Consider the following 23,287-nt stretch of genomic DNA (forward strand, 5'->3'; position numbering starts at 1 on the left):
CGACTTAGTGTCCGGTCCATGCGCAGCGCCGAAAGCGTGGCCTCTAGCTTGGCCAAGGACGCGTCGACGACTGCAATGTCAATGGGCGAAGCGCTCGGGAGCGCAGCGAGGGCGGCGTCCAGCGCGTGCTGGGCCGTGCCAAGAGACTGGAGGACCATCAAGAAGGTAGGGAAGTGATGTGATGCGGGCCGGGCTCCCTATCCGGATACCAGCTGGTCTTCGCGGTCGGCCATTCGTCGAGACGCGACGTATCTGCCCACTGTATCCGGATGACCGTTACTACAAGGGATAGCCAATGAGACGGCGAGTAGACATTGATTTCGACCAATCCCCGATGGAATAAACGACGAAGGCGTAGAGAAGCGCGGACATGTCCCCGGGCCCCCTCTTTTTTACTGAAGTTGAGAGTGGCATCGACGGACGCGCGTCGTTGCCGGCAATGGCAATCGCCGCATGCGAGGAACTCCCTCGTCGAAGTCGCCCGCCTTCTCGGCGCCTTGTCCCGCGAACCCGCGCGAAGATGCACTTTGAAACACGAAACGCCTTTTTGATAACGTGGCACGCTGGTATCGCATCTTGGATTGCAGAGGTTCATCGACACTGCTACATAAACCAGGCGCTGTCCGTGAAGCCGCGCAGGAGCTTGAACCGCCGTGGCCCTGGGCCAGAAACGGGCACAATGCAATGAAAGACTGCTGCAGGATCGTCGGCAGTCTCGTCGTCGGCAATCGCGATGCTCAGATCGTCCAACTGCCGGTCAAGACTCGAGCTGAGGCTGAGACGCACAACGTGCGTGGCGACGCCTCTTTTTTGCACACGAGAAAGCAGTCGACACCGCGCTGCCCGAGGGTGGGGTACTGCTTGTAGCGAGGGCTTGCTGCAAAAGCCTCGTAGATAGACCCGCCCGACTCGACGACGTCGCCCCGCTCCGGCACGAAGCAGCGCACGAGGCGAAGAATGGTCCGCTCTTTAAAGCCGTTGTACAGTTGACTGGCGTATGACGACGTCGACATGCGCGTGAGCTGACCGAGGCCCGCTGGACGAAGAGTGCTGCTCGTACAAAGGACATTTCTGCCCTTGCGCGGACGATACCGACTGCGGCCCAAGCCGTAGACAAGCGGGATGCTTCCGATCATGACGGAGATGGCGATGCACCCCAGCGCGACCTCTTGTTGGTGATCGGGGTCAGTCATCGCAAGGACTCGGAAGAGCCAAAAGTAGAGGACCACGAGAGGGGTGTTGGCCGGCACGTACAATAGCGGGATCGCAAAGACTGTGACACCTATCGCCATGAGCGTCTTGTCGACTTCGGTAAAGCAACTCTCTTTTCGCCATTTCTTGAGTGCCTTGCCCAAGAGACAGAGCGCCAAGTAGGCAAACCAAACCTAGAGACAGAGCCAACATAGTGTAGAGTTGGAATCGTGGAGGGGGTTACCGTGCGAGAAAAGTAGAGGAACGCGATAAAGAGGTAGTAGACGTCCAAGACTTGGGTGGCCCGTATCGCGGCGATGCCGATCGACTCAATGCTGAGCCACACATCGATCGAAAACAAGATGCACACGACGGGGCTGCGCAGCACGATGGACGTCGGATCGCCCATGACAAGCTCATAACTCCATTCCCGGCTCGGCCGAGGGACCATGTGTCCGTGGTGCTTCACAACGTGGCGCAGCTCGTGGCAGAATCGATAGTAGCGGGATTGCGCAATCCAAACCACAAAGCCGATCAAACCAACGCGGTACGTGAATTTGAACCAGAGCCAGTAGTGGAATTTCGGGAGCTGGACCGTAAACGTCAACGTAAAGACACTTGGCGTCGGAGCACGCATCGAGATTGCGTCACCACTCGTGAGCCACACGCAGCCTTGGGCCACGACAAAGCTAAGAAGCGTGACGCATTGGCAAGCACCGCGCTTGTGCCAGGACATGTCGTGACTCGCGTTGCGGTGGTCGGCGGCCGCGAACGCGCAGAGGACGTCCTGGTACGATGGCGCATAGAAGAGAACGCCGGGCTTATTGTACAAGAACGAGAGGCAGTCACACGCAGGCACCGGTACCGTATCCCGCATGATCAAAACGGTTCGAAAGACATCGGTGCGAAGAGTCGCGTTGCGGTAAAAGGCCGGTCGACCCACCGTAGGCTCAAAGAGCTCCAGTGTCAGGTTCAAGTACGCGGCATCGTACGCCGACGTCGTGCCCCATGCTGCCACCCGCGACAGCGTTGCTTGCCACGGAAGATCTTCGGATATGTACGCCTAGAGCGGCTAAATAGAACTGTCGCATCAAGAAATGTCACTGACGCCAGGCTGCACCATGATCGCGATGTTGAGCAGCATGACGAAGCTTGTTGCAATCGAGACGCGGTTCCACGTGACCGCATACGTCGGTGGCGTTGCCTGCGCGTAGCTCTGGGCGCTCGGGCTCACACGGGCTGTGTAGCTTGGCATTGGCTACGCTTGGGATGTCGAGCGGTTACACCGTTTGGTCATGACGTGGCACGCTGCAAAGCCACTTGCACCGCAACCGGGCGAAACGGTCTCTGGCGAGGCGCTCGATCGTGATGTTACCGAGCGAACCTCAATTGATGCGAGCCAATACCACGTTATCTTTGAGTTGATATGGACGTTGTGCTTCTATAAAGCTAATCAATCGTGCTCTTGACTTGTTCGCTGGCGAGGCTCGCCTGGGGAGCCTTGTGGTTCCAAGTAAAGCTCTTTCAGTGCCATAATCATGAGCCAATCTACATGTACGCAGCGCTGGCAGTTGGCTATGAATTTCAGCACCTGCGGCGGGATTCGCGATGCAATGTCATGGCCCTAGACGATTCAAAGTGTGAGCTCGGAGCTATAACATGTTGTGCTGCTCGGCCGTGGCGCTGGCAGGGGAATTGGTTGTATGCAGACGCACAGGAAAAACTCGACGACAATAAAGCAGCGTAGAGTCACTACGACAGTCTTTCACTGCAGTTGGCATGCACAACAAAGAACCACACATGGGAAGAAGGGCTCGTCGTCGCGTTTTTCTCGACGTTAAATAGACCCTGCACCCACGTCTGTGGAGCACTTGAATGACCCGATGCGGGATGGATGTCCTTAGTTCACAGAATGCACAGCTCTACCAAAATCACATCAACAATTTATGGAGATTTGTTTTCGATCGCAGATGACCTGGGTTGAGCTGAATCAGCGTGTAAATATGCTTTTGGACGCTTGCTACGAGCGCATTGACGACCGCCAGCAACGCATAGAGCTGGAGTGTCGACACGTGGATCGTATCTGTATACGCTTCGAACGCCAGCACAGCAAACGGCAGCCACACCGACTAGAATCCATGTCCGATCGATCAAGAGGTGGTCAGGCATACCAGCGCTACGATGGCGTCCTGAAAGCCAAAGTACACCGAGAGCTTGCGAGAATGCGCTGCTTTGAGCACGAGGTTGGCGCGGAACGACCGCAAGCGCGACGAGCGCGTCAGGAACGGCCACAGCGTCAAGGTCTAGGGCCTGCGAGTAGCACACCACAGGGTCGCGACGAGCGTCTTCGTACCTGAAGAGCAAAGACGGCCCAGAGAATGCAGCGCGACAGCATGTCTGCCAGCGACGGGTAACGCGATCGGTTGAGCGCGTCAAAGTAGTTGGCGATGGCCAGCACCGCGCCAACGAGCCCGAAGAAGACCGGGACGAGCAAGAAGCGAAAGTAGCCCAATTGCACAAGCGACGCGCGGCGTGGCCGGGCTGCCTGCACTGGCGATGGTGGCGCATTGGGGTTCGCGGACGAGGTCATTGCGGCGCTGGCTTCGAACGCTCTTGGAGCGTCTGCGCCATTTGCCTTGACCGGTGACTTGCCGCCGTACGCCTGGAGCCTATGTGCCCGCTCAGCATAGGTGGTCTATTCAGATGGGCTTACCCAGCTAGCGCCAGCGCGGTTGCTGTCGCAGTGACGGTCGCTGCCACAGGCCAGCGCTGCCTGACCGCCTTCGCTGCCGTTTGCATCATCGTCCTTTCCGAAGCCGAAATTACACTATTTGAGTGATACAATTTAAATATAGAATAAATGGGAGCGACGGAATCTATGAGGAGCACGGCAACCCAGGTGCTGGCGGAACAGCAAGATTGCGTTGCTGCCAGTGCCTTGTACCTCGAATGGCATTTGGCAGTGTATGCATATGCTTCTGCATCATTCCACGCCGTCACATCGATGCTCCTACAGTTGTACACTATTTAAAACTGTATCATAACGCTATTCAAACTTGTAATACTGCACAAACCTCTACACCTTGCACCCTTTGCTGCGCTGCCGAGGGCGATTGGAATGCTCTTGGGCTCAAGACACTGCGTGCGTGTACTAGCCGTAGGAGCGTCACTCAAAGCGGCAACTCTATATACTAGCATCGAGCCATTGCCGAAACACAATATAAAATCACCACAGAACCATTTGGGCAACTTGACAGAATATAGTCTTCATTTAGCGAAAGGTTACCATGAAGATCGTAGTCGTCGTCGGTGCCATCCTCGCGGGCGCGACGGGTGCATCCACCGTTGCCTCGCGCGTCGGCGCCTTTTTGCTTGTGCCGACGGCGTGTGACGCGAAGGACTGCCCGCACGGCGGCTGCTACTTCGAAAACTGCTTGACCAGCGTCTCGTGCTCCGGCGGCGTCTGTGACTTTCGGTACCCGACCTCGAATCTCGGTCACCGTCATCGAGCTATGTAGGAACTGCGCGGCGCCGATTTGCCAAGGTTCTGAAGTCGCTTTGGCGGTCGACAATTTTGTGATGGGACGTGTGTAGGTGGCCGCTGCTCCTTTATCGGGTCGACGGGGGCCACGTGCCCGGGGGGCAGCTGCGCCTTTTTTGACGTCACTGAAGGCTTGACCGACGGCTACTGCACTGGCGGTAGCTGCACGCTCGATGATAAGGCCCACCCGTCGTCCTTCTCGTCGTCGCTGAGCGTGTAATAACTCCATCATGTGCGCCGAATGCATAATGTACGCACGTTACTTTCATACATGAGGTTTGTTCCTAGTACTAGTACGAGATGAGCGGGTGAATCGGCCACACTCTCTCGGACTCGAGCTCGACCGTGATGGGATCCCTGTAAATCGCAAGGTACTCGTCCAGCGTCATGAGGTCATGGCTCTTGGCGACGAGTAGCACGAGCTCGGTCGACGGGAAAAGCACTTGGTCGCTATTGCTTGGCGCCGCGAGGGACTTTTTGATGTTTGCCTACTCCAATCGTTTGCATGGGCCTGCTGGTATGTGGGGTACGTACAGCGGGCTGCGTCCCGAGGCGGCGCGCGAGCGTCACGAGGTTGAAGAACATGGTGCTGGCTGCCTGCGGGATGTCGCTTTCGTTGGCGTCGTTGGGCTTGCTGATCGAGAGCTTCTTAAAGTACAAGCTTTGAATAAGCCGCTTCGAGTTGTCATCGCAGGTCGCGACGACCTTGACGTCGGAAACGTTGGGAAAGCCTTGCAGTGCGACACAGATATCGGTAAAGTGATCGGCGGTGGACTCGATGAGCACAACGAGCGCGCCTTCGAGCATAAAGACAAGTCCTGACGCGTCGCAGCTGAGGCTCTGCAGCGTCTTGACGAAGAAGTCTTGGATCTTCTTGGGGCCATCGACGTCGGTGCTCGAGTACGTCCCGACAAAGCATGAGCGCGAGTAGAACGTCGCCTTCAAGCTCGAGAGGCTCATGTTCTGCATCACATCCAACAACGATGGCCCGAGGATGTCATCTTCCTTCATCACTTCCGGCGGCGCCATGGGGCTGCCCTCGTCGTCCTGCGTCGTAGCCATCGCCGCGCCGTTTCAAGATATGGCTAGTTTCACCCACCGAATTCGGCTAGGACATCCACTTAGCGGGAAATGGCTTTTATGCAAATGCGCGCGCACTCAACTGCTTCATGGACATTACGCACCATCACCCGGTTGCAAGTGCTTGGGCATCGACTGTCATGATGATCGACAACGATGTCGGTACAAAACGTCCCGAGAACGACAAGGTTGCTTGTGTATGGAGGCGGCTATACACCACAGTGTACGGAATTGGCAGTTACACTGTGACAGCGCAGGGTAGAAGGGCAGACCACGGCCAGGTGCGTCGCGGCGCCATGCCTCTCGACGCTGCAAAAGACCGAGCGATGCTGAAAGACATGGTGCATCGGAGCCGACGGCGCGTCGTGAGCGTCAGTGTAGGTCGGTCACTGCATGATGTGCTACAGGAATCGCCGCCGAAACCACCCCCGTACACCCCCCACCCGACCCCGAACGAAGCGGTGCTACCCAAGCCTCGGGGCAACTGCGTCGCTTCCATGCCTCTGCAGCCCATTTCAAGGAGCGAGCACTATCAACAGCTCGTGGCAACCGAGAGTTTTCGTGGTGACAAGCATATTCCTCGACGCCGAGCCATGCAAGACAAGGAGCTGCGTGACGTGCGGAAGCTTCAGCATATTTTGGACAAGAACAGCCATCGGCGAAACGCGGGTGTGGCGACCTCGATTGCACATGTACACGCGCCCGAGAAGGTGGGGCCCATCGAGCCCGTGCGCGAGGATCAACGCGGGGTTCGGCCAGTCAAGAAGATTTTTCAGAAAGCGATGCACAAAATCATGGGCCGACCAGAGCACCATCATGTGGCGCACCACCCCCACAGCCTTCACTTGGATCCGCACAAGTGGTTTGAAGCACTTCGAGAGAGCGTCGAGGCGTCCATCCCAGCGACATCGTACCTATCAATCTTCTCTAGCATTTTCTGACGCAGCTCCGAAACGTAGTATTCCGCCCGCGCTGGCGCACTCCAAATTCGAGCCCATGACGTACGGCGCCACAATCTTCTTAATGTCGATGGCGACACGCACCTGCCTTTTGCTCGAAGACGCCCACGGCAAGAGCGTGCGCAACTCAAGAGCGCACAACGACCCGCGACCCGGTTCTTGTTTCCGACTCGTATGTCGTAGCAACTAGATAATACTGTCTTAGCATCGTCACAGGTGGACTTTACAAACCCGACGCGGACGGGGCCAATCCGCGACGGCGATGCCATTTGGCTGCAGCTCGTGGGGTCGCAAAAGCCGCTGCATCCGCCCACCAGTGACGTGCTCCATGACTATGTCAACGAGCGTCAGTTCTACTTGGCGCGACCTACTGCCCCCGAGCTCGACTACTCGGGGCCGACGCCCACGGTATGTTGGCATGGTGTTGCTCCTCAAGTGTAACTCGGCTGTAGCTCCTCCTGGTCGCGAGCTTGTTGGAAGTGAGCGTTCCACGAATTGGTCACTACGGCTACGATGCATCCCTCGGCGACTATCTGCGGTCGCTGCAGCCGCCCATGCTATTGGCGCAGTGGCACATCCAGCTGTCGCCGTCCGCCCTTCAGCGCGACGACATGTTGGGAGGTAGTTGACTGCTTCTTGACTTGTCCAGTATACACAGCGCATTAGACGACGCATTGCGTCCTAGCGTACAGGCCGGTGGCAGCCTCTGTAACTTTGCCATCGTGCACTTGACGCTCGCGAGCGAACCGCTCGGACTTGAGGTGCACGGCATCTCGGAACGCGCCGTCCTTGCGGTGCGATCAATCCATCGAGTGTCATCTCACAGATCCACATCTGTAGCCGCTGCGCGCCGAGCACAACCTGGCCGAGTGGCGGCTGTGTCTCTTAGAGCGCGGACCTTTGCCGGTGCTGCAAAAGGCGGCGTCTACAGACAGCTTGACAAAAGCGCATGCGAGTCTTCACAGGAGCCGCGCTTGCGTCGATACCTTTAGCCAGCACCAGTCGCAGCTGGCGCACGCGCGGCATCATTTACATGCGGTATCCCGGCGCTGTCCTGTAGCGCATAAACGTGCATTGATGTTTGTGGTGAGCTAGACCAGCTGCAACCACTTGGAGCTCGTCGACACGGCCAAAGAAGGCTGCGTGGCTGCGTACTATATGCAAAAGCGTCACACAACAGCGCTGAGCTCGTGAACTCGTCGTGTGTGGCAATGACGCAAGCCATCGTGTCCGACCCTAGCTCCTCGTCTCACGACGACGACGACGAAGACAGCAGCAGGCATAGATAGTAGCAGATCGCGATTAAGAAATAGAGACTACTTATGCCGCATCGTCTTGGGCAGTGGCCGCCGCTTTCCGGTCCTGGATCGCCTGGCGCTTGCGCTTCTTGCGCTCGCGCTGCGCGTCGGTCTTTTCCCGCTTGCGCTTGCTGCTGCTGCCGTCGGAGCGCTCAAAGTACGCGACAAAGAACCCGTTGGTGCCGTCTTCCAAGCCGTTGGCACGCACGAGGCAGTCGGCTTGATCTGCGTTGAGACCGTCGACGACGACACCGCGACGGGGCCAGGTTGGGAGTGCTTTCACAAGGTGGAACGGCGTGCCCGCGGCCCGAGACGCTTTGAGCGCGGCCATGACAACGTCTTCGTTCTCTTTTTCAAAGATCGAGCACGTCGAGTAGGCAATGCGCTGGACGCTCGGAAACGAAAATGCTTTTGGAGCGCTTCGAGCTGAAAGTCGGCGAGCGCCTGGAGTCGCGCTTGGACTTCGTTGGCGCTTTCACCGGCCTCGCCGTTCGAAGCTTCGTACTCGTCGTCGGCTGCAAAGCCTTGCTTCATCGTCGCGAGCTCCAAAAGATGGTCGAGCCGGTTCGACATGCCCGAGCCCGAGCACGAGGGATCGAGTAGGATGCTCGTGACGTTGGCGTACTTGGCATCGTTGACGTTGACGTCCAGAAACGACTGCAGACACGGCTCGACAATCTTGTCGGCGGCAGCGCCCTTCATGCGCCGCTTGAGCAAGTCGAGGCGCGTCGCCGACCGGTCAAAGGCAAAGACGCGGAGCGGGCGCGACGACGCCTTGCGCGCCACGAGCATCGCCGCGTGGCTCGTCTTGTTGCCGGGCGCGGCGCACGCGTCAATAACGTCGCCGAGGTCGTCGTGGCCGCGCTCGCCCTGCAGCACATAGGCCGAGAAGCAACTGGCCTTGTCCTGGAGGATGAGGCGGCCCGAGACAACGCTCTCGTGCGTGTGCAGCTCCGTGCCCGGCGGGAACACGATGAGGTCGCCAACGTGCGCATCGATGTCGAACGAGAGGTCCTCGGGCAGCTTCAAGGCGGCGCGGATGGCAGGGATACTGTCGATCGGCTCGGTCACGCGGAGCGTGTTGATGCGGGCGTAGCGCGGCAGCCGCTGCGACTCGGACATGCGGTTCTCTTCGGGCAGAAGTTCTTCGTCCGTCTTGACTTTCGCTTTGACCTTGAGGCGCACGAGCGCTTGCTTGAGCGCATTGTGCTGCGCGAGGACCTGCTTCTTGACAAAGCCGCCGCCCTGGATCTTCTTGTCTTTGCCAAACATGAGATCGTAGATCGCAATGTAGTAGAGCGCTTGCTGCGACGTGGTCGGTCTGGCCTTCTTGGGCGCCGCCTTGCCCGACGCCTTGGGCGACTTTTTGATGATCTTGGTGAGCTCGGGCACGGCCGCAATGAGCTGGTCGAGCAGCGGCTTGTAGCGCAACGTTTGGCACACGAGCGCAAAGCAGTTGCGCTTCGACTTGATCTTATCGGCGTACGTGAGGCTCTTGAGGCCACCGCTGTGGCGGAAGAGACCTTCGAGGACGCCCGCGGCTTCGGCGTACAGCGTGCTCATGGGCAAAGTAAGATTGATGCACCAACCAAAACCGTATAACGCATCCGGATAAAATACCACGGGGTGGACGGCAGATCCATTTGCTTCGAGTTGCAACTCCGTGCATGATCTCCACGTGTGCGGACGCTTGAGCGCTCGATGACCAGCTTCCTTAATGCTACTCAGTGCATATGCAATGCAGGATTGCCCCAGACGCTCCTCTGTGGAGTCCTGCTTGGCGCTGAACGTAGTACAGGCGTCCGAGGCGAGAAAGCGTGAGCTACGCATTGCACCTAGCCCAAACGCATGCAGCCCTCTTCGTCTACTGGTACGTTAAAGATCTTGCACGTCGTCTCCACACATGGGTCTCTTCGCCGCCGACGACATCGGGTTCGCCGACGACGAGCGCGTTTCGCCCAAGGCGGATGCTTGCCATGTTACGCCCTCTGCAGTCGCCTTGCCTAGCCCTTCTACTGCATCCACTGGTAGGCTACACAGAGGTGGTCGTGGGCTCCTCTGCATGCTGGCTGTCCAGGACGAGGCTGACCGTGGCGTTGACCCTTCAACATTCAAAATCCTGTTTTGGAGGGAACGCTGGGCTAATAATAATATTACGAAAAATCGAAGTGGAGCCTCAAACCTGTGGTAATACATAACCCGTGATAACATTGGTATCGATTTACAGCAACATTTTGTATGGTAGATAAATAACCTGTATAAAGTGATTTACTGCAAGCATCGACCCCAGTTTATTCGAAGCCGTGTGCAATTGAATATTTCGCGGGCGACAAATCTGAGAATGGGCCAATCACAGACGTATATAGCGTCTTTTTGACCAATGAGGGGCGCTATCCGGTGCCGGAGCCGGAGTTGGTTCAGTATTTTTTTGGCCTCTTCCAGCACCAGCGAGAATCGAAGAATGTCGGGCATCCCTGTGGGCGGTGGCAAGGGCGGCAAAGGCGGCAAGGGCGGCAAGGGCGGTAAGGGCGTGACTTCCAAGAAGGCGCCGCAGTCGCGCTCGAGCCGCGCCGGCCTCCAGTTCCCCGTCGGCCGTATCCACCGCTTCCTGAAGAAGCGCGTGGCCAACAACCAGCGCATCGGCGCGACGGCGGCCGTGTACACGGCCGCCATCATGGAGTACCTTACGGCCGAAGTGCTCGAGCTGGCAGGCAACGCGTCGAAGGACCTCAAGGTGAAGCGCATCACGCCGCGCCATTTGCAGCTCGCGATTCGAGGTGACGAAGAGCTCGACACGCTCATCAAGGCCACGATCGCCGGTGGCGGTGTCATCCCGTACATCCACAAGTCTCTTGTCGGCAAGATCATGCCCAAGAAGAAGCCTATGTAAACACTCTTTCTCTGCCCGACGCGCCGTCGTTGGTTCCTCATTTATCCGATGCATCGCGTCCGAGCGTCGATGCTGTTTATAGTAGTGCGTTAACCTGCAATGAACGCCCATATCACGTGAGCATGCACCCTCGACTCTGCTTCCTAAAGGACGGCAACAGTATACATGACGCTAATCCACTTCTTACACTCATTACACTCGTGCGACTCTACTCCATGTTGATGTCCCACACGTTCTCGTACGGGGTTGTCAGCCCGTCATCGTCGTCGTCGACGCGATAGATATTCTCCTTTCGCGTCGCCGGCAAGCGCTGGGCATCCACAGCACCCGCGCTGTCGTCGTCGTTGTCAATGAAGTTGAGGTGCAGCCGCAGTGCGCGGCCGACGTGCGTCATGGGTGGCTTGGCATGCTGTTGGTCTTCGACAAAGGCCTTTACAGAGGATACAACCAAGCCACCCCACAACGCAGTACCAAAGAACGCCCAGAAGCGCGTGTACGCCTCACCGTGCCCGAGGCCATGCGTGAGGTCGTTGTTCATCTGGGCATGCGTGGCCCGTGTCGTGGACGCGTTCTGCATGCGATTCAAGAAGACGTTCATGTCGATCGAGTCCATGCGCGACGTCGATACAAGCGCACGCATGTACAAGCGCTGCGCCTCTTGGGACATGGCAAAGCGCTGGCCCTCGACGCGCTGCACGACAAGGCTCGGGTGCACTTGGCTGAGCGCCTGGAGCACGCGCAGCTGGCGCGTTGCGTCTCCAGGGTGCAGGTTGGCGTCGGCGACGAGCCGCTTGAGGTGGTTGTTGGTCGTCTGGGCGAGCCCGCGGAGGCCGATGAGACGTCGGTTCATGGTCGCACGATTTGGAAACTGCGATCCAAGCCGATCTGGGCAGTTTGGGTCGACCAGCCAATCACAGACGCCGCTTTTGAAATCCGAAGAAAACCCCGTCGAAGAAACCACCTTCTTCAACTTGAGCTGATCTTCTTCGTTGCGCCATCATCCTAACGTTTACGATGCTAGCTACTCGTCGGGGTAATCGAAGCTTGGGCCACAGTGCGTTCACTGTATAGAGACAGTAACATGACATGAAGGAGGCTGCCGTGGCTGGCGGTGCAGTGCCATAGCTGGAGGTCCAAGTCAACAAGACACTAGAGGAAGAGGAGGACGTCGAGGCGACGGAGATCCTGCATCTGCCGTTGGTATCTCTTGGCTCCAGTCTTGTGCGACCAGATGGGGAATGATGGTTGTCAGCGGCTTTGTGGATCTTTGTGTTTCAGAACGTCAAATTGGGCGGATGAAAGAATACATGCTTTTTGTGCTGTGGACAAAATAGTTGTTTGATGGTGCAATAGGTGTTGGCATTTCGCATCGAGGGTCTTGTGCGGACTTGGAGATGGTGGTACAGTGCAGGACGCAGGTTGAAGATCGCTCCGCAAGATCGCGCATCTGATGCCACGTGAACATGTATTTTCAGAGGCAACCTGCGATAATGCATTGACAAAACTATGTTTTATCGAAGGTAACCGCGGGTATCTAGTTTGAGAGGCAAAGCCCGATTTGAACTTTCAATCCTCGGCGGCGGTGGACGAGGATGTTCTTGGAGAAGCCATCGCTTGTCCGCCACTCGAATGCTGCGGGTCGAGGTCCGTGCAAGTTACCATGCGCGTGGCAAGCGCCCGCTTTCGATCGTCTGGCGCATGCCACGGGCGAAAGCTGCGAGCTTGGCGCGATGCAGCTTCAACCGCAACCTTACGTTTCCGTGGCATAGACTGCGCGATCTATGGCATTGACGCCCATCCGACCGAGCCCAAGTTTGCGACCGCGGGCGGAGGTACGAATGATTGCAACTCTGTGCGATGTACTCAACGTACGGTGCCGTAGACAACTGCGTCAAGATCTGGTCCATGACGTCATCGCCCGATCAAGAAGGGCCAGTGTACGAGCTCTTGGCCACTTTGGCCTGGCACGAGCAAGCTGTGAATTGCGTACGCTGGTCCCACAGCGGCAAATACCTCGCGTCGGGCTCGGACGACCACTCGGTGCTAATCTACGAGCTGCAAGAAGGCGCGCCGTCGGCCGTGCCCTTTGGCTCGAACCGAGAGCCCAACAAGGAAAAGTGGGTCCGCTGCGCCATGCTCAAGAACCACACCATGGGTACACTCCATGCTGCTTTGTGTATCCGATTGAGCCTGTCGTGTAGATGTCCAGGACGTGGCGTGGTCGCCCGACGACCGCATGCTGGCGACGTGCAGTATTGACAATTCGATTTTGATCTGGTCGATGGACCAACTCTCGGCGGTGATGACGCACCCGATCCAGCACCTCACAGGACACAATGGCTGGGTCAAAGGCGTGGCGTGGGACCCCGTTGGCAAGGTACAGCGATTCCATTGCCAATCCTTCATTGGGTATGCCCAGTACTTGACGAGCGCTGGCGAAGACAAGTCGGTCATCGTGTGGCGCGTGGATACGTGGGAGGTGAGTCACGACCACCTCTTCCCACTTGGCCATGGCTTTGTTCAATGGCACTAGATTGAAGCAAAGATAGAAGCGCCGTTTGAGCACTGCGCGAGCACATCGCACTTTCGCAGGCTCTCATGGGCGCCCGACGGCAGTCTCCTCTGCGCCACCCACGCCCACATCGTACGTGCCACACGCTACCTTGAGTTGGTGTTGATCGATGCGTCGTTCTAGTCCAAACAAGACGTCGGTGCCTTCATTCAGCGCAAATCGTGGGCCAATGACGTCAACCTTGTTGGGCACCGAGGCGTCGTGACGTCTGCACGCTTCAACCCGCGCCTCTTTGGTACATGCATCGATGGCTACCGCGAGGTCTTGATAAATACCGTGTAGCCAAGACGGCCAACCAAGAATTTGCGTGCTGTGCGCTTGGCGGGGACGACTGCACAGTGACGATCTGGCTCGCACACGTGGCGCGACCGCTGGTGGCCGTCACCGAGTGTTTCGACGCGTCGGTGACCGACTTGAGCTGGTCGCACGACGGCTTTACGCTCCTGTGTGCGTCGTTGGACGGCGCCGTCTGCGTCTTCCAGGTACACTGCATTTGACGCATCTCGCGGCGGCACCTCACACAATACCAGCTCACGGCGGACGAGCTCGGGACGCCCATGACACCGCAGGAACAGAGCCGGCTGCTGCAGCAAAAGGTCGGATGAGGCCACATGTTGCATGCTCCTCACACTATAGGGCTTTGTCTAGTATGGATCGTTGGCCGGCCGAACATCAGGCAGCACCCTCATCGAAGACCCGCTGCAGCTCGAGGTCCGTTCTACCTCTTTTGCATACGAATCAGCCAACGAATCGTACGATGCGACTGCAGCTAGAAGCGCGCCAGAAGCAAGCTGCGCCGACGCAACTGGATCGCTTGGCCATGCGCCTGACTCCCCTCGGCGCCTCCAACGCGACGCTGGACGCGCCATCGACCGAGGCAGCCCCGACCGTATTTGCGCCTGCGCCAACCGTGTTTACGTTGACCGCGCGACCGAAAGCAAAGCCGTCGGACGCGCCGACACCGGCCAACACGCCCGTTTCGATGCTTGTGCCTCGGCCCAAGCACAAGGATGCGGTCACGACGCTGGTCGCTCGGCCAAAAGCACTCAAGAAACCCGAGACGAGCAGCAAAGAGGCCGACGACGACGACAACGCGCCCATCATCAAGCGCAAGCGCACGCTCGAGACCACGCCCAAGCCCCGCGCTCACGCCAATACACTCCTAGTGTCCGTCCTTTCTTATTGCACCAAAAGAAAATCTGATTGGTGCGTAGCGTGGATGCCGACGATCGGGACGACGTCTTTCCAGAGCTGGCGTCGCGGGCACTGTTTACGCACACCATTGCGCTGCCCCGGGGCACGTCCCGTGTCCTTGAATGCCGGCTCGGCGACGACTACTCATCCATCACGTGCACGGACGCAGGCACGTGTCAGTGGATGGATCGTCTGCCTGGCGTCGTCGTGCGCATGGTCGGCAACGAAGCGTTCTGCGCCTTTGGCACGACCGACGGCAGCTTGTACGTGCTCTCGGCGTCAGGTCGGCGTCTCTTTCCCTGCATTGGTATCTGCCTCGATCGTCCAGCCATGTACATGTTTTGCTTACCATGGATCGTACTATGTCGTATAGCGCTGGGCCATGCGCTCGCAGCGCTGGAAGTGAGTCCGCACACATCGCCATACCTGCTCGCGATCCTCCGCAACGGCGACGTCAAGACGTGGAATGTGCTGACGCCGCGCGCGGCGGTGAATACGACGCTTCGCTCCGTGGCGGTGCGACTCGCCCCATGCTTGCACCGTGGCACCTCATGACTATCATAGACGGTCAAGTCGACGCTAATTCGGTCGCATGTGACGACGACGGGCCAGCCGATCGTGACGATGGCGCTGACAGGGGCCGAGCGCAGCCGCCTGCACTCGTTCACGTTTGACCTCGCGATGCTGTGCTGGTAACCCGACACGACCAACTGATGAGGTATCGAACGCACGTAGGATGCGCGTGGCAGACGACCACTTTTCGTACTCGGACTTTCAGACGTCGCTGTCGACGGACGCGGTTGTCGCCGCCGATGTGCCGGTACGCGTCTCGACGATCGCGAGAGGCACTCAGGATCAAGCGTCGTAGGTGGGCCCGCTCCGCCGGCTCCAGAACGCGTCGACGCATTCGCGGTCGGCCAAGCACATGCTATCGGGCATGACCAATATGGTGCTGCAGCGCCATGTGACGCGGACACACCTCGAGCACCAATTGGCTGCGTCAAAGGCGCTCGAAAGTGCCACCGAGTACAGCTACTGGTACGACGTCGCGTCTTTGGTCTCTCGACTCACGCATCTGGCGCAGGCTCAAGGTCTATGCACGGTACCTCGCGCAGGAAGGGGATGTTGCACGGCTGGAAGAGCTCTGCACGGAGCTGCTGGGCCCGCTCTCGGCGTCGGGCAGCAGCGTCGCGACCGCTAGTGGCGAAACTACGTGGCACCCACGTGTCCTGGTATGTGCGATGTATCTCTCGACCGACGCGGCGACAACGACGTAGGAGACGCCCAAGCGCGATCTTCTCCGGACCATCGTGATGCCGCAAATGGCCTCCAACCGCGTGCTCCAGCGACTTGTGCTCAAGTACCAAGTGCAGCTCGACGAAGCGCAGCCGTAGACGCCACAAGAGCTGCCACCCGTCCACCAGTTATAACAGTAGCCTCTCGCGCGCTGTCGTCACGACGACTAAGATCATCCTCATCCTTTCGTCATCGGGCTTGTTGCCACAGTGGGACATGCGGTGTCTGCGATGCCCGTCCTGCAACCTACTGCTGGCATCTGCTGGATGCGCCGCGACGAAGTGGCCACTCGATTCTGGTTCGCGCTGGCTTCTCGCGCAATCGTGGCCATCCAAGCTCGCAGCCACTCGGAGCCCATCATCCAGCCGTCTGGCCCCATATCGCAGTGTACCTATGGACCGCGTTCCTCCCATCATCCAGCGCCCGAGTAGCTCGACCGATCTGCAGTGATCGCGTGCTTGGAGGCACGGCTTCGAATTCGAAGCCGTTTTTCCGGACACCGATATCCGGACCCACGTGCGCACCGGATACGGGTGGTTGTGTTATCCGGAAGTGCGGAAGATCTGCCCGCGCGCAGTTTCGAATTTGCTATGAAGGGGGAGAGCGACCAGCAGCAGCAGCTCCGGCGGTTCGAGCTCCGCGTCAGCGTCCGCGACTTCCTTGCGGCCCGCGCGGGCGAGGCCACCATGCTCGTGACGACGTCCGCCGAGGTGCAGATCGACGCGCTAGAGGCCATGAGCCGCCTCCTCTGCAAGGAGCGCGTGCTCCATGCGATCACAACGGTGCATGGCACGTCGACCTTGATCGCGGTGGACAATCTCCCGGCCATGTGGCGCTGCGCGGCTGCGGTCGGAGGCAACATGAACATGCGCAAGCAAGCGGGCCCGATGCCCGACTTCGTCGTCAAGGAGCTCTGCTGCGCGATGGTGGTCATGGCACTCAAAATGAACGGTTACGTCATGATGGGCGACCAAGGCACGTACATGCTGCCAAAGCAGACGCGAAGCGACATGGTGCAGTGCGTCCACTTCTCCGAGATGCATCTCGTGCACGACGAGGTCGTCGCCGTCTTCTCGCCGGTCGTGTACCACCTCAACAAGGCCGACGCCGCTGTCCACGCGATCCGATCCAGTGCGATGGGCCTCCCCGTCTCGGATGCGAGCCTCACAAACCAGCTTTTGGCCCACGCTGCTGTGTTTGCATTGCCCAAGATGAACCATTGCCGCATCATGCAGTACACGACGCATCCACCGCCTCTGGCCAGCACCACGGGCGAGCCGCAGACGGAAGCAGACTTCCGCAAGCAATGGATGGATGTGCACGGGATCACGCTACCTGGTGATCTTGGTGGGTATCTTCGCGTCCAGTTTCCGTCCGGTGCCGTCTTCACCTACCCCGCCGCTTGTGTTGCGACAAATTGGCACATCCTCTCCAAGCAGTCGCGGTCCGAGGCCAACGACATTACCCGGCTGCTCATGGTCTCGATGAATGGTTTTTTGGGCCGACTGCCGTGGGCGTCCGAAGTGAGCAGTTTGAGCCCAAGGTCGCGACGCTCTTGCCGGCCTCGGCCTTGCTCCAAGCGACGTTGCGGAAACGCGACGAGCACCAAGCCCCCGCGCTAACAAAGCGCAAGAAAGTCTACTAGGCCAAGGCTTAGTCCAACCCCACATTTATTAATGTATTCGAATACATCGCAATCGTCTCTCTACGCGGTGTACTCGAAGTTCAAGACGGCGTTGCGCAGGTCGTACACATCCTTGAGCGTGAACGCATCCTTCTTGGTCGGCGTCAAGTGCGACGACGCGGCAAATTCAACGAGCTTCTCCATGTACTTGAGCCGCTGGTCCTCCTTGAACGGGAGCAGAAATCTAACGAGAACGCCATCAGCCTCTCGTCTCGGCCAATCATCTCGACACGTACACGGACGATTCGACCGACACCTTGGCGCGTGGCTTCAAGATCGACGTCCACGCCGGCGCGTCACCACTTAGCGCGGGCTTGGAGATCAAGTGGGACGCATGGACCGAGAGATGCACATGGTCAAACAAGCCGCGGTACCGACTCTTCTGGAGGACATCGTCGAGGTTGCCCGTGAGGAGCGTGATCTACCATGATGCTTGGTGGAGCTCATGGCATGCGGCGATGTACCTTGGCGTTGCCAAGGGTCTCGAGGATGTTGCGGGCGCGCTTCCGCGCATCCCTCTCGTCGTCGTCGTGGGATGTTTGATTGCTCTCATCGAGCTCGACGACTTTGGCGTCGTCTTCGCCAATGCCACTGTACACATCATGGGCCTAATCGTTGCGTCATGAGGCACACATGTTGAGGCAACGCAATTGAACCTTGGCCATCTTGTAGATGTCGCCCGTCTCGATCTCGTGGAGGCACGAGAGGACGTTGAAGACCGCGACCTCGGCCGTGTTCTACGCCTCGGCCATGAGACCACGAGGTGCCATGACCATCGAATCCAACATGGCGGTTCTGCTCGCAGCCCGAGCCCTTGTTGTAAATCTCAAAGAGACCGTCCGCAAACTTATTTGACTAGAAGAAGAGACGAGTCAATAGATAGCGTCGACCAGTTGTGTACGCGAAAGCAGTCGACGCCAAAGGAGATGTAGGGTCCGACGGTGATGTCAAGCCAAAAGCCTCGGCAGAGCACCGAGCCGTGACCGCGCTTGGTGGCCTATATACTCGATACATCGAACGCGCGCGGGCAACTTGTGGAGCACCTCCGTGTACGAGGCCATGGACCGGTTCGGACTCGTGTACGTCTGGTCGCCAAACTCGAACGCAATGCCCGAGTTGCGCCACTCCTTAAACTGCCGGGCGTGGATCACGGACGCTTGGTCGATCTTCTTGAGCGACATCTACGCCCAGCACTCTTGCATCTCTCGCTCAAATAGAGTGTATATAGGCAACCGTATAGTCCCAATCAAAGAGGTTGGCGCGGTAGTCGTAGCGGTTCTCGTAGAAATGACGCAGCCGATGGTCGCGTAGCTTGACGACTACAGAGGAGCATCATGCGGCGCTCGACCATGGAGCAGCATGCGTACTGTCGAACGGCACGGACGTGTGCCACGACTGGAACGTCTCGACCAGCGCGTCACGGTCCTTCATCTTGAGGTGCGAAACGTCGACCAAGTCGGCAAGCCGCCCGTGCTCGTTGCAGACGAGCTCAACCAGCTCTTTTGCTTTCTCCTCGATAAACTCGGACGTGCGCTCCTACGCAGACGGTACAGCCACTGCGTATGGAAGGAAATATCTCGGTGCACCTGCAGTAGCGCGTTGCCAAAGACCTCCAAGAACGTGTTGCAGCGCTGGCGGAGCGGCAGCTCCCACTCGTGAACGATCTGGAGCAGCAGGAGCGCGCGCGCGAGTGACTCGTTGGCCTTTTCAAACAAGTAGATGTGCAGTGGGCGCTTCTGCCACCGGCGAGAGCGCGAGATGGTCGTGAGCACATGGCGAATGTCACCCGGGTTGACCACCAAGAGCGAGAGCGGCGTCGTGTCGTCGTCGGTGCCTTGGTCGTCGGTCGCTGGCTCGGCGACGCCTTCGTGGAGGTCAAAGGCCGGCGAGAAGCCCCACATGCCCAGCGTCCCGAGCGAGAGGAGGTTGCCCGTCTTGGACGTCATGCTTCTTCGAAAATGCTACAAGATCTTGCACAGCGCTTCGTATCCGGACAATCCGGTTCGCGACGTTTCACGCCAACGCCCGACGATGAGGTACGCGCCGCCTGTCGCTGGTGCTGGGTCCCATGAGGATGGCACCTAGTGAAGTCGTCGTCTGCAGCTTCGTGGCCGGCCTCTATGGCCTCGACGAAGCCTCGCACGAGTGGGTGCTCTCGGTGCCCGATGCCATCCACGTCCACGTCTTTATGGACGACGCCGGGCTCTTCCGCGTCGTGGGCTGGGTCGAAGCCACGGGCGACGTCGTCGTCAAGCATGCGATCACGCGCGACTGCATCTGGCTCGACGTCAACGAGTATTTCGCCCAGATGACCAACGCGGCGGACGTGACGTACGGCCTCGCGTTCACCGATCCGACCCTCGCGACGGAAGCATCCAACGCCGTGCGCAAGATCCTCTCGCGCCTCCAAAACGGTCCGAAAAGCTTGTATTGCGCGTAGTCAAGCATCCTTATGGTAGAGACTATGCGCGACAACAACCTGCTGCCTGCCATTGCCATTGCGCTCGAGGTACGGGCCGCCACCTACAGATCTGCGTTGAGATGCTTGGATGTTGTAGTTGTCCAGCGAGCCGGTCAGCCCGACGTCCGACCTGCTAGATATGAAAGACCTCCCCGTTGTGGCTCCCGTACATCGCTCTATGAAGCACAAATGTCCCTGTGATATGTATGGCCTGCATAGCTGCTCTCGGTGACGACACCACCACGCCGGAGCTTTCCGTTCGCGCCACCCAGTCCCCCTCAACCCTCCAGTACACGCATTAAGCGCAGTGCGAGCGTGCCGCAGCCGGGTGCGCCACTCGTGTGCGTCAGCGAATTGCGGCGCGGGAGCTTTCCACTCGCGATGCCGCCTCTCCTGGATTTATCGCTGCCCCCGAGTTCGTCCGCGTCGCGTAACAGCTCGCGCCGGCAGTCGCTCGCGAGCTTCGAAGAAGTCGAGCACGCAGCGACGGCTGCGATTGATGCCACCACGACGCCGCCTAAGCCGGCGCTCGAACCCGTCCCGCGTGGTACGACGACTTGTCATCGACGCACCGTTCTTGAACCATGCGATGTAGACAAACCCGTGCAGTATCCGAGCTGCATTTTGCCCGAAGACGCGCACATTAGCCGGCCGTACCAGATGCGACAGGAAGTTCACGTGACGTTCAACGCCGAGTTGGCGCGGTACGAAGGTCTCCCGACCGCGTGGCGCAGCCTCAACAAGCAGTTTGGCCTCCCGATCGACGCCGTGCCCAAGCGCAAGGTCGACGGCTACGACGCCAAGATCCCGGCCGTGCTCCAAATGATGCGCGAGTATCTCGTCCAGAACGGCGGCCTCGAGACCGAAGGCATCTTCCGGCTCGCGCCCGACAAGGAGGCATGTAGCGCGGTCAAAGAGGCCATGAACAACGGCGTCTTTGCCGGCTGCAACGACGTGCACATTATTGCCAACCTCATCAAGGTGCATCCATCGTGTACATCGACGTCTCATGATGCTGGTGACGTAGGTCTGGTTCCGTGAGCTGCCCGAGAGCCTTCTCAACGTCATTCCAGAAAAGCGCATCTACCAAGTGTGCGGCGTCACCGACCCGAGTCTCGTCCTTGACGTCCTCCGCGACGTTCCGACGTCGCAACGCAGCGTGATTTTATGGCTCCTCGACCTCATGGCGGCCGTCGTTCTGCGCGAGAAGCAAACCAAAATGAGCGCGAAAAACATGGGTACGTCCATCATCCAAGTATTTGATTGCAGGCGAGCGACGGGCTGATTGTAGCGATCGTGCTCTCGCCCAACCTCTTTAGCATCGCGTCTGACAACCCGATGGTCGCACTCACCATGTCCCAAAAGGTGGCCGAATTCACCACCGTACTCCTCAAGGCGCGGCTTATCGTGCACCATGGCTACACGCCGCGCGCCTAGTCCACCCCTCGTTCTCTGTGTGACCATATTGCATCGAATCCATTTGCCATCATGTACCAAGTTGTCGATGATGACGTGCAGAAAGGCCATGCGTGGTCATATGCACGAGCTATCAGGGTAGGTAGACAGGATGGAAATCATCCTTGTACCCGTGGTTCCGAGGCTCAAGATAGGGACAAAAAATGTCGACGATTCAAAATGCTGGTGGCAGCACAGTCGTAGCCGGAGCGAATATATAGTTTATTGAGAGGTAGGACGAGCTAAGTGGTGTTGGTCGCATCGGACACTAAATATGCGTTTATGCCAAGCATCCATAGTCGGGGGAGATGTGCAGGAAGACGTCGTCGAAGAAGCGCTCGCTGCCATAGTCGACGTGCCCGACGCCGTCGTCGTCGTCAAAATCGTCGGTTTCTTCGTACTTGATGTCGGCGAGCATGATATCATCGTGGTGCAAGCTCGACGCGTCTGGGTGGCTGTACGCATGCAGGCCGTAGCCGTGGTCACCCGACGGCTCGTTGTAGCTCTTGCGCGGCTCGGGCTCGACGAAGTAGGCATCGAGCGACGGTACACCTTTTGGCGGATGCAGTGACACCAAGTCTTTCGACATGCGAAGGCTCAAGCCCGGGATCTCGGACGGTACGTTGATGCGTTGCATGTTGAAGAGATTGCTGTTGCTCTACGCAGCATCATTCGCGTGAGATTCGGTTTGATGATGGAAATTGCAGGTCGTACCGACTGCTTGCGGAGCGGTGGCAACTTCTCAAACGCCGAGCCCGGGTACTCGAGAAAAGGCGTCGATGAGAGATGATTCTTGTCGTCTTCTGTGGGGCTAATCGAGCAGTCGGAGAAGGACGCGCCGTAGCGCGGGCTGTCGACCGAGTACATGTCATCGCCCGAGTCCATGCCGTCGTCGTCGTCATCGTCCGGGTGGTGGAAGTTGGGAATGAACTGCCCGGACGGGTCGATGCCGTACGTCTCGGGTGCCATGAGCTTATCGAGCTGCTTCTTGAACGTGTCGTACTGATACACTTGCTTTTCGTTGAGAAGACCCGTGTCCTTGCACCGGTTGAGCTCTTGCAGCGACCGCTTCAGGCTGCGCACTTTTCGGTACGGCCAGTGCCGGATGCCGATGGCCCGACACCGCTTCTTGAAGGCGGTCGCGCGCACGCCAAACTTCTCGGCCGCAGCCTTGAGCGGCAAGTGGAAGTAGAGGCTAAAGGCCTCAAAGTTGCACATGGGCGACGAGGCCACCATGGCCTTCTTCGCGTGGAGGCGTCGTCGCATGTCGTCGTCGTCGCCCATGTGGGTAGCATTCATCGGTGGCATCGGCGGTCGCAGGAGCTCCATCGTCGTCTGCGGCGCTTGCTGGGAAAAGATCGAATGAAGAATGCATTGGCACGGTGTCGCGAGTGTTGTATCTTCAACCTCTCACAATGAATCCATCGAAACCAAGGGCAAACATCAAGTCTGCGAGGTTTGCCAACAAACATTCGACGCCACCCATACAAACCCCAAGTGTAGCACGGCCAGTATACAAATGTTTCGTACAACCCACGGTGTGGATTTTCGAAGGTTCACAAGATCGTAGCCGTTTTGAGCCAGATCCATTCGATTCCACCGAATCCGAGTTGGCCGCTTGCAGCAAGTGTACCTAACTATTACCAGCGCTGACCCTTGCGTGCAT

General features: G+C 58.4%; 14 protein-coding genes across 14 annotated transcripts; 8 read left to right on the forward strand and 6 right to left on the reverse strand.

Moving 5' to 3' along the window:
• Positions 1-546: 546 nt before the first annotated feature.
• Positions 547-867, forward strand: SPRG_04122 (hypothetical protein; the record flags this gene model as incomplete). Its single annotated transcript, XM_012342728.1, has 1 exon — positions 547-867. A coding segment is annotated over one exon (321 nt), but the record flags the coding sequence as incomplete, so codon positions are not given.
• A 2,184-nt stretch (positions 868-3,051) lies between these two features.
• SPRG_04123 (hypothetical protein) lies at positions 3,052-4,027 on the reverse strand. The gene is made up of 5 exons (XM_012342729.1): positions 3,905-4,027; positions 3,545-3,860; positions 3,363-3,494; positions 3,167-3,320; positions 3,052-3,113 (listed from the first exon to the last, which is right to left on the reverse strand). The coding sequence occupies exons 1-5, from the start codon at positions 3,991-3,993 to the stop codon at positions 3,097-3,099; spliced, it is 708 nt and encodes a 235-aa protein (XP_012198119.1). The 5' UTR covers positions 3,994-4,027; the 3' UTR covers positions 3,052-3,096.
• A 418-nt stretch (positions 4,028-4,445) lies between these two features.
• Positions 4,446-4,989, forward strand: SPRG_04124 (hypothetical protein). The gene is made up of 3 exons (XM_012342730.1): positions 4,446-4,666; positions 4,710-4,735; positions 4,786-4,989. Exons 1-3 carry the CDS (start codon positions 4,479-4,481, stop codon positions 4,950-4,952), a joined length of 381 nt encoding a protein of 126 aa, XP_012198120.1. The 5' UTR covers positions 4,446-4,478; the 3' UTR covers positions 4,953-4,989.
• On the reverse strand, positions 4,988-5,804 carry SPRG_04125 (hypothetical protein). Its single transcript, XM_012342731.1, has 2 exons — positions 5,267-5,804; positions 4,988-5,220 (listed from the first exon to the last, which is right to left on the reverse strand). The coding sequence occupies exons 1-2, from the start codon at positions 5,792-5,794 to the stop codon at positions 5,023-5,025; spliced, it is 726 nt and encodes a 241-aa protein (XP_012198121.1). The 5' UTR covers positions 5,795-5,804; the 3' UTR covers positions 4,988-5,022.
• Positions 5,805-6,251: 447 nt separating this feature from the next.
• On the forward strand, positions 6,252-7,212 carry SPRG_04126 (hypothetical protein; the record flags this gene model as incomplete). Its single annotated transcript, XM_012342732.1, has 3 exons — positions 6,252-6,722; positions 6,772-6,943; positions 6,988-7,212. The coding sequence occupies exons 1-3, from the start codon at positions 6,310-6,312 to the stop codon at positions 7,210-7,212; spliced, it is 810 nt and encodes a 269-aa protein (XP_012198122.1). The 5' UTR covers positions 6,252-6,309.
• Positions 7,213-8,091: 879 nt separating this feature from the next.
• SPRG_04127 (hypothetical protein) lies at positions 8,092-9,872 on the reverse strand (the record flags this gene model as incomplete). Its single annotated transcript, XM_012342733.1, has 2 exons — positions 8,471-9,872; positions 8,092-8,417 (listed from the first exon to the last, which is right to left on the reverse strand). The coding sequence occupies exons 1-2, from the start codon at positions 9,630-9,632 to the stop codon at positions 8,092-8,094; spliced, it is 1,488 nt and encodes a 495-aa protein (XP_012198123.1). The 5' UTR covers positions 9,633-9,872.
• Positions 9,873-10,491: 619 nt separating this feature from the next.
• On the forward strand, positions 10,492-11,092 carry SPRG_04128 (histone H2A). The gene has a single exon (XM_012342734.1). The coding sequence runs from the start codon at positions 10,531-10,533 to the stop codon at positions 10,957-10,959; it is 429 nt and encodes a 142-aa protein (XP_012198124.1). The 5' UTR covers positions 10,492-10,530; the 3' UTR covers positions 10,960-11,092.
• Positions 11,093-11,116: 24 nt separating this feature from the next.
• SPRG_04129 (hypothetical protein) lies at positions 11,117-11,818 on the reverse strand. The gene has a single exon (XM_012342735.1). The coding sequence runs from the start codon at positions 11,807-11,809 to the stop codon at positions 11,168-11,170; it is 642 nt and encodes a 213-aa protein (XP_012198125.1). The 5' UTR covers positions 11,810-11,818; the 3' UTR covers positions 11,117-11,167.
• Positions 11,819-12,530: 712 nt separating this feature from the next.
• Positions 12,531-15,421, forward strand: SPRG_04130 (hypothetical protein; the record flags this gene model as incomplete). The annotated part of the gene is made up of 14 exons (XM_012342736.1): positions 12,531-12,603; positions 12,729-12,791; positions 12,842-13,114; positions 13,161-13,336; positions 13,379-13,438; positions 13,493-13,603; positions 13,655-13,766; positions 13,814-14,013; positions 14,062-14,127; positions 14,180-14,242; positions 14,301-14,698; positions 14,746-15,032; positions 15,099-15,241; positions 15,290-15,421. Exons 1-14 carry the CDS (start codon positions 12,552-12,554, stop codon positions 15,419-15,421), a joined length of 2,136 nt encoding a protein of 711 aa, XP_012198126.1. The 5' UTR covers positions 12,531-12,551.
• A 40-nt stretch (positions 15,422-15,461) lies between these two features.
• SPRG_04131 (hypothetical protein) lies at positions 15,462-16,257 on the forward strand (the record flags this gene model as incomplete). The annotated part of the gene is made up of 4 exons (XM_012342737.1): positions 15,462-15,545; positions 15,594-15,763; positions 15,810-15,957; positions 16,003-16,257. The coding sequence occupies 4 exons, from the start codon at positions 15,462-15,464 to the stop codon at positions 16,117-16,119; spliced, it is 519 nt and encodes a 172-aa protein (XP_012198127.1). The 3' UTR covers positions 16,120-16,257.
• Positions 16,258-16,611: 354 nt separating this feature from the next.
• Positions 16,612-17,666, forward strand: SPRG_04132 (hypothetical protein; the record flags this gene model as incomplete). The annotated part of the gene is made up of 2 exons (XM_012342738.1): positions 16,612-17,499; positions 17,553-17,666. The coding sequence occupies 2 exons, from the start codon at positions 16,612-16,614 to the stop codon at positions 17,664-17,666; spliced, it is 1,002 nt and encodes a 333-aa protein (XP_012198128.1).
• A 26-nt stretch (positions 17,667-17,692) lies between these two features.
• On the reverse strand, positions 17,693-19,664 carry SPRG_04133 (hypothetical protein). Its single transcript, XM_012342739.1, has 10 exons — positions 19,292-19,664; positions 19,073-19,241; positions 18,939-19,024; positions 18,749-18,886; positions 18,607-18,702; positions 18,492-18,560; positions 18,362-18,442; positions 18,170-18,313; positions 17,942-18,126; positions 17,693-17,889 (listed from the first exon to the last, which is right to left on the reverse strand). Exons 1-10 carry the CDS (start codon positions 19,649-19,651, stop codon positions 17,727-17,729), a joined length of 1,491 nt encoding a protein of 496 aa, XP_012198129.1. The 5' UTR covers positions 19,652-19,664; the 3' UTR covers positions 17,693-17,726.
• A 115-nt stretch (positions 19,665-19,779) lies between these two features.
• On the forward strand, positions 19,780-21,603 carry SPRG_04134 (hypothetical protein; the record flags this gene model as incomplete). The annotated part of the gene is made up of 7 exons (XM_012342740.1): positions 19,780-20,119; positions 20,165-20,214; positions 20,264-20,332; positions 20,386-20,713; positions 20,762-21,147; positions 21,194-21,404; positions 21,458-21,603. 7 exons carry the CDS (start codon positions 19,780-19,782, stop codon positions 21,601-21,603), a joined length of 1,530 nt encoding a protein of 509 aa, XP_012198130.1.
• A 221-nt stretch (positions 21,604-21,824) lies between these two features.
• On the reverse strand, positions 21,825-22,981 carry SPRG_04135 (hypothetical protein). The gene is made up of 2 exons (XM_012342741.1): positions 22,336-22,981; positions 21,825-22,279 (listed from the first exon to the last, which is right to left on the reverse strand). The coding sequence occupies exons 1-2, from the start codon at positions 22,948-22,950 to the stop codon at positions 21,902-21,904; spliced, it is 993 nt and encodes a 330-aa protein (XP_012198131.1). The 5' UTR covers positions 22,951-22,981; the 3' UTR covers positions 21,825-21,901.
• Between the last annotated feature and the right edge of the window lie 306 nt (positions 22,982-23,287).

The sequence above is a fragment of the Saprolegnia parasitica genome (assembly GCF_000151545.1).
Source record: "Saprolegnia parasitica CBS 223.65 unplaced genomic scaffold supercont2.11, whole genome shotgun sequence".
NCBI classification, from domain to species: Eukaryota; Oomycota; class Saprolegniomycetes; order Saprolegniales; family Saprolegniaceae; genus Saprolegnia; species Saprolegnia parasitica.